This window comes from Nanorana parkeri, unplaced genomic scaffold, assembly GCF_000935625.1.
Source record: "Nanorana parkeri isolate BGI_ZX_2015 unplaced genomic scaffold, ASM93562v1 scaffold1748, whole genome shotgun sequence".
NCBI classification, from domain to species: Eukaryota; Metazoa; Chordata; class Amphibia; order Anura; family Dicroglossidae; genus Nanorana; species Nanorana parkeri.
Window position 1 is genome coordinate 276,585 of NW_017308016.1, and position 7,782 is coordinate 284,366.

The 7,782-nt window shown below is 49.6% G+C and overlaps 1 protein-coding gene across 2 annotated transcripts in view; it reads right to left on the reverse strand.

Moving 5' to 3' along the window:
* LOC108799524 (cytoplasmic phosphatidylinositol transfer protein 1-like) overlaps nucleotides 1-7,782 on the reverse strand; it is a 36,063-nt gene that overhangs the window by 15,939 nt on the left and 12,342 nt on the right. For both annotated transcript variants that reach the window (XM_018571388.1, XM_018571387.1), the window contains exon 2: nucleotides 5,620-5,768. In XM_018571388.1, the coding sequence (XP_018426890.1) occupies nucleotides 5,620-5,768 (149 nt within the window). The remainder of the gene's footprint in view (nucleotides 1-5,619; nucleotides 5,769-7,782) is intronic.

The window sequence follows — 7,782 nt, forward strand, 5'->3', positions numbered from 1 at the left end:
CCCCCTCACCTCCTGCGCGGGTCTGTGACATCCATCTACCTGGATATCGGCGTTACCTTCGTAGGCCGCGGTCCTCCAGGAGCTATTACCAGGGAAGCGTGCCTGAGGCCGGGCTCGGTGATGGCTCTGCCTGACAGCCTATGTTGCCATCACTGATCCGAGGAGCTCCAAAATATAACTCATATATAGATACAGTTACACTGTCCATACAGAATCATTCGTTACAAAGTATATATATCCGCCGCTGATCTATAAGCGCCCCTTCACACCTAGGCGTAGCGGGAACGAGTGTCGTGTTCGTGCGTGTTCGCATGTGATTTCCCCCCCCCCACGTCTGACACGCAATCCCATTAATTCCAGTTGGTGCCACACACGTGTCAAATGCAGAAAAAACAGCAAAATACACGACATCCGTTTTCTGTCCCATGTCTGTGTGCGTTTTCAACAGCAAGCAAATTTTTTTCCCCAGCCGTGTTCGAGGTGCCATAAACATGTAATGGCAACCGCCAGCGCATTGCCTGTTTTTGATGCATTCTGCAAACGAGCGTCGAAGTGCAAATTTTTGTGCGCGTTTGCCGCACGTTCATGGAACGCCGAGGTGTGAATGTGGACTAGAAACGAGCAAGAGGGTTTTGTCCCCGTTCACACCCAGGCGTAGTGGGAATGTGTGGTGCATGCGCATTCATTTTTTCCCCTGTGTCTGATATGCACCCTCTACAACTTTGGTTCTCAACTGGTGGGTCGCCGTGTTCAGTCGGTCGCCGCATGCCTTCCACTTTTCTAGGTGAGAGGCTCCTCAGCGCAGCATTGTCAGTTCTCGCACCAAGCAGCCATTCAGAATGTCAGCTTGAGGTGGGATAGGTTGTGGCTATGGCCGCGAGGCAGCTCCATCCATCCATACATGCATTGCTTACAGCTCCCTCACGTGTCCTGTAGAGGTGCCTGGACCAGAGTAACGCACTGTACCACGCAATCACACCTACTACGCGTTCTGATGTAGGAGGTGCGTTGTATTGCCATTCGTTTGAATGGTACCCCAAACACACCGCCCACCGTTCGATCGCCCACGGTGCTGTGCAGTCCATTGCAGTGAGACTTGGGTCGCGACTTAATGACCAAGGACAAATGTGGGTCCTGAGGTTACACAGGTTGAGCACCACTGATCCAGAAGATATGTTGTCCGCACACCATTCTGCTGCGGAATGTCCTTTTTATTTGCTGCTAAAGGAATACAAATAAAAAGGACATTCCGCAGCAGAATGGTGTGCGGACAACATACCAGTTGTTCCAGCACCCGTTGGATTTTGGGGTACGCCGGTACGGTGTGCGAAGGGGATATTACAAAGTGATATGCACCCTGTGACTGCGATAATGAAGGTTGAGTCTATTATTATTATTTAGTCGGTTTGCCAGGTCTCTCTTCAAATTCCAAAAACCAGAGATCTGCTAATCTGGCCTGTGATCTTCAGTCCTAATTAACTAGGGAGGTTCCAGAATCCCCCTCTGAAACCTGTTTATGGCTGCCCCTAATGAAAGGCATACAAGGGGAATGGCGGAGCACTCACCTATTAGAAGCTGACAAGGTGATATAAACACAAGCAGGGCCTGGTAGAGTCAATGACCCAAGTGACCCGGCCTTCACCCTAACGTCATAAAACTGAGTTACAATATTAACTCAATTTTATAACTCGGAATTGGAGAGTGATATTGTAAAACTAGTGGTACAATTAGCTAGGTCTTGCCAAGATGAGAAAAGGCATAACAAAAATTAGATATTAACCAATAATTTAGGGGTTGTTTAGGGGGTCATTGAATATGAATACTCCAATATACTCTTAGTTATGAATTTGACTGTTTGGAAGAAGCAGAGGAGGACATCGTAAAGGCTCGTCCCTCCTGCTTTCCCACCCAGCCCTGCCCTAGGGGCCGACTCCATGACACCCTCTAGATGGTGCTGAGGCAGCTAGAGGAGGCTCCTGTTTGTAACATCAAGGAAAGGAACTCCGGCAACATCAAGAAGTTGTAACATCGGCGAAGAGTTCCTTCTTTAATATCTGGACATCATCTGTGCAAGCCTTGCTTGAAGAAGAGCCACTCAGACCTCTCTTTGCTTATTGAACTCTGGACTCTGTCAGAACTCCTAAAACAAGGACTGTTACTTTACAGGTTAGGGACGGCCAGACAGAGGCAGGGACCTCCTAGTCACCCACCCACCGGACCCGGTCCTTGCAATTACTGCGTTTTTGAGTTACTAAATGTGTATTAACTCATAGAGTTGGTGCTGTGATCACAGAACATGGCCGAGGACAAGAGCCAATATTTGGGAATATTTTGGAAAATCCGGAACAGTCGACATCCATGTGCATCCCATGTCTTAAAACTCCACCTCGTTGCAGATCTCCCGCTGAGCTGCAAAAAGATGCAGCAGGACCCATTTTTGTGTGCGTTGAGGTGCACATTAAGTAACAGAGGGGTAGGCAAACTTGGCAACCTCCAGCTGTTGTGGAACTACAAATCCCACTAGGCATTATAAGACTCTGACAGCCACATGCTGAATGATTACCAGGGGCAGAAGCATGATGAGATTTGTAGTCTCACCACAGTTGGAATGTCACAGTAGCCTATTCCTGGCCTGACGCACATGTGACGTAAAGCACAAAAACGCATGAATGGATTCTAAATGCAAACTGTTCCTTTTGACTAAAGCGTCACTTTTCTCCTTCAAGCTTGGTATCCGATGAAGAATCTGCGCCGGGAGTTTATTCTTCATATAATGGGAGAGGAACAGCTGCAGAATTGTATGATATATTATTTATTGTGTGGTAAGTGCTCCGGCGCCTTGGAGGAACGCAGCACCCGGCTGTTAGCACACTCTGAAGAACTACCGCCATGGAGAAAAAAATAACAGTTAAAGGGGCAGTCCGTTCCAAACTGATATTTTGGTGATTGGCGGGGATCACCTGACAGACTCCTCTGTCTCGCGGGGCAATCAGGTTGGTGTGATCTCTGTGTTGAGTTCTCAGGTCTGCACACCCATTATATGGTGCCCTACTCTTAGGTAACAGGATTGGCTGGAACACACAAAAGTGGGCGGGAATACCCAGAGATTGATCATGCATAACGCAACCTAAACTGGAGCATGGGGCCCGTTGGATGTCTAAGGGGCCAAGCTTCAACTTAGGCCTTAGCACAGCTGTGCACTTGCAGCGTCATGAGAAGATGCACAAGATGCATCAAGAGAAGATGCACTTGAAGGCAGTTGGCATGCGATGGGGTCATACCAGTACAGACAATGCAAATGGGTCCTCTTATTCGAGTCTATTGCAATCATTGTTAACATCAATCAAAGGGATGGGGAAGGTGGGACAAACAAAGGTCTACATGCCTAGGGGCCCAGATATGTGTTGAGTTCCTAGACCTGTGCTGAGTTCCTAGGCCTGTGTTGAGTTCCTAGGCCTGTGTTGAGTTCCTAGGCATGTGTTGAGTTTCTAGGTCTGTGTTGAGTTCCTGGGTCTGTGTTGAGTTCCTAGGCCTGTGTTGAGTTCCTAGGCCTGTGTTGAGTTCCTAGGTCTGTGCTGAGTTCCTAGGCCTGTGTTGAATTCTTAGGCCTGTATTGAGTTCCTATCCCTGTGTTGAATTCTTAGGCCTGTATTGAGTTCCTATCCCTGTGTTGAATTCTTAGGCCTGTATTGAGTTCCTATCCCTGTGTTGAATTCTTAGGCCTGTATTGAGTTCCTATCCCTGTGTTAAGTTCCTAGGCCTATGTTGAGTTCCTAGGCCTATGTTGAGTTCCTAGGCCTGTGTTGAGTTGCTAGGCCTGTGTTGAGTTCCTAGGGCTATGTTGAGTTCCTAGGCCTATGTTGAGTTCCTAGGCCTGTGTTAAATTCCTAGGCCTGTGTTAAATTCCTAGGCCTGCACACCCATTATGAGGTGTGATACTCCCACTGCTGGACTTTTTATTTATTTTATACAATGGAGAAGGTAACAGCTGCAACACCCAAAAATGGGTAGGAACAGCAAGAGATGGATCATCCATAAGGCAACTCAAGCAGATCTATACCCTACTCAATAGCGCCACTGTTCGCGTGTAACCACTCATTCGATCTGCTACATGCGATTTGGCTCAATGACCATCCCGGGGCGTCCTTTGGGTCCAGGAACGGCATTTTTGGCAGCATACAAGCAGGCCACAGCTATTGGTCTATCGTCTATGGTGTTTAGCAGCCTATTCACTCTTAAATATTTTTGTTTTAACGAGGCCCTGGCAGTCCATACATTTTAATGCAATGTCCGCTTTCAGTCCCTCAGAGACCCAGAGCATTGGAGAAGGAGGATCAGCATGACAGACTGTCAGCCAGCATCTTCCTCAGGAGAGGCCAGCACTGGCGGGCCTACGTGTTCTCTCCCATGTCATAACTCACGTTAAAAGCTAATTAAGCTAAGGCCTTGACTGCTCGGCAATACGGCCGTAATTGCATTATTCTCCTCCGGCCTTCGGGAAGGGTTAACGGCGAGCTCGGCGATGTATCAGATCACATTCTGCTTCAATTAACCTTAATAGAGCAATTTGGGCAACTGCCTGACTAGGGATATAAATGGCCGCTGTCATCTTACGCTCCGGCTCGCTCTGTAATTAGCTGCTGAGTGACTGCAAACAGTCTATGAGATAAACGCCCGGGTTCGCTCGTGGGCTTAGCTACGTCACGGATTTTAACCGCCTGTGGGCACCAGGCTCCGAACGACCGGACTCGCAGGCAATCGGTTCCTTGTTAGGCAAGGGCAGTGATCAACAAGGGGTTAAGTCTTGCGCCTATGAGCCGTTATTATCACCCCGTGTAAAAGGGGGGGCTGTTAGTGTTGATGCCCAACGAGCAAGCCGGCAATTATAGCGTTGCAGCTTGCGTTTGGGGTTGCTAGGCGACCGACCGCCACCTGCTCGAGTCCCAAATAGCTCTCGATGGAACAAAATGGCTACTAAGGGTCCAAGGACGCTGCTGGTTATGGTCCATCTGCCTGCTGGCGTGGAAGATTACGTCTTTGTGTCTGAGCAGGAAAAGCCAGTTTAAAGAGACCCTGTCACCATCTTCCCATAATATTATATGTGCATTTGTATGTGCAATCCTCCCTTGTGTAGACAGGCATAAGCCGCCGGGACTGCCACTGGAGGCTGCCATCTTGGATGTGATGTCAGCAGCCCCACAGCTGTCGCTCAAATGTTCCCATTTGCTCCTTCACCTGGCAGCTACATATAAGGTCAAGCAAGGAGGCGAAGGGAGGGGTGGAGGAGCCGGGCCAGCACAGACCGTACACTTCCAGAATAAGTGAGGGCTATAAAGTGCAAGGAGAGAGGAAGCTGTGCTGGGACCTGACTCTGATGGCTGTCATATTGGTTAGGATGCCACTGCTGCTCTAATTCTGAAAATGACGCCTATGAGGGGGGTTGCACCAGCCAGAGGTACCAGGTTGCTAAGAGCTTGTATTACCCTTACATATCTCCCCGCCCGGCTCTTACCAACCTCGGACGCTGTGACCGAAAACATTGTGCAGCCATGCCACTCTGCCTGCCACCCCCCCACGTGACCCAAAGAGATGCTGCCTGACATCGCAATGAACACCTACCTAGAGAGGTGGACCCGCTTCTCTGTGTACTGCCCGGCTCCATAGACAGGATCGTGGTGCGATCTGTTCTCCATGACCTCCACACCCTCTCCCCGATCGCTCTCCTGGTGGCTGTGCCTGCTGATGGTATACAGCTGCCCGATTCTGTACTGTTAATGAGAGAGATAAAGAGAGTTATATATAACCAGCAGACAAAAATTACTAAATCAGAGCAAAGACCCCTCCACAGGGGGGCAATATACTGTATGACCTTTCAGTGATATTACCATATGTTATTTTATTGGAAAGATCTCCCAGCAATGAGATCAATGTCCCACCCTAGGGTCCCCCCAATACCCATAACTCTAAAATTCACATTAACCCTCCCTGTAACCCCAACACTAATCCTCCCTGTAACCCCAACACTAACCCTCCCTGCAACCCCAACACAACCCCTCCCTGTAACCCAAACCCTAACTCTCCCTGTAAGCCCAACACTAACCCTCCCTGTAACCCCAACACTAATCCTCCATGTAACCCCAACCCTAACCCTCCCTGTAACCCCAACCCTAACCCTCCCTGTAACCCCAACACTAACCCTCCATGTAACCCCAACCCTAACCCTCCCTGTAACCCCAACCCTAACCCTCCCTGTAACCCCAACACTAATCCTCCCTGTAATCCCAACACTAACCCTTCCTGCAACCCCAGCACTAACCCTCCCTGCAACCCCAGCACTAACCCTCCCTGCAACCCCAACACTAACCCTCCCTGCAACCCCAGCACTAACCCTCCCTGCAACCCCAACACTAACCCTCCCTGTAACCCCAACACTAACCCTCCCTATAAGCCCAACACTAATCCTCCCTGTAACCCCAACACTAACCCTCCCTGTAACCCCAACCCTAACCCTCCCTGTAACCCCAACACTTACCCTCCATGTAACCGCCCCGGGAAGTGAGAAGAACTATCTCCAAAGTGAGTGGACATCCCCTCTTAGACAGTTGTCACCACCACAGGTGTCACCATTGGAAAATGTCCCCTCTGGTGACAACTGAAAACCTTGACGATGGTCACCAGGTCAGGTGGGATGGGGGGACTAACGCATGGATTAACCCCTTCACCACTGGCGGATGACTTCCAGCGGCAGATCTCATGCCGTCTGCTCTTTTGCTATGAATGGCTGAGAATTATATAGTTATCTTGTCTGGTGGGGAGGTGGAGGTATGGGGGGAGGGGCGAACAGCAAAATTGCGGTCCTGTTAGGGTCTTGTTACCACTGATGACCACCCAGAACCGTATGGCGGATCATTGTTAGAAGAAAACGGTTTAACCCTCATTGGCGCTATATAAATACCTGTCACAAATAAAGACAAAAAGCCATTTCTGGCCCCCATAACGGGTTACAGAGTGTGTTAGGCCTGCGTCACGCAATAATGTCACATCTGCGTTAATAGTGGCCTGGTCACCCAACGCTGACGACCCCCCTTCCTTCCCAGCACCAAGCTTTATCGGTACCTGTGACTCGCACAATTAGCGCCAAGACCGCGCAGCAAGCGTCCATCACCTTTGTTGCTATAGCAACACCATCCACCCCAGTGCGATTACACTGCGGCTCCCTGTCTTCACTGTCACTTTTCTTCCTCCCCATCTTCCTCTCATCTCTCACTTCCTCTCAGTGACTCTCTCTCACTTGTCACTTCTCTCACTCCCTGACAACACTCTGAAGGGGAATTTATCAAAACTGGAGCAGAAAAAATCTGGAGCAGCTGTGCATGGCCACCAATCAGCTTCTAACTTTCATTCTGAAAGCTTAACTGAACAAACTGAAGAGAGAAGCTGATTGGTTACTACAGGCAACTGCTCCGGATTCTGTCTGCTCCAGTTTTGATAAATCTCCCCCACTCTGTTTCTGCTTCCTCTGCACTCTCTCTGCTTACCTCTCTCCTCTCATTCTTCTCTTCCCCGCTCTCATTTTCTTCTTTCTCCCTATTGCCCCTGTCCTACTTCTTGTTTCTTTCCTTATCTCTTTTTCTTTGTCCCCCCTCCTTTTGCCCCACCACACTCCTCCTCTATCTTTCTCTCTCCTCCTCTCTCTTCTCCTCTCTCTTTCTCTCCCCTCCTCTGTCTTTCTGCCCGCCTCCTCTCTCCCCTCCTCTGTCTTTCTGCCCCCCTCCTCTCTCT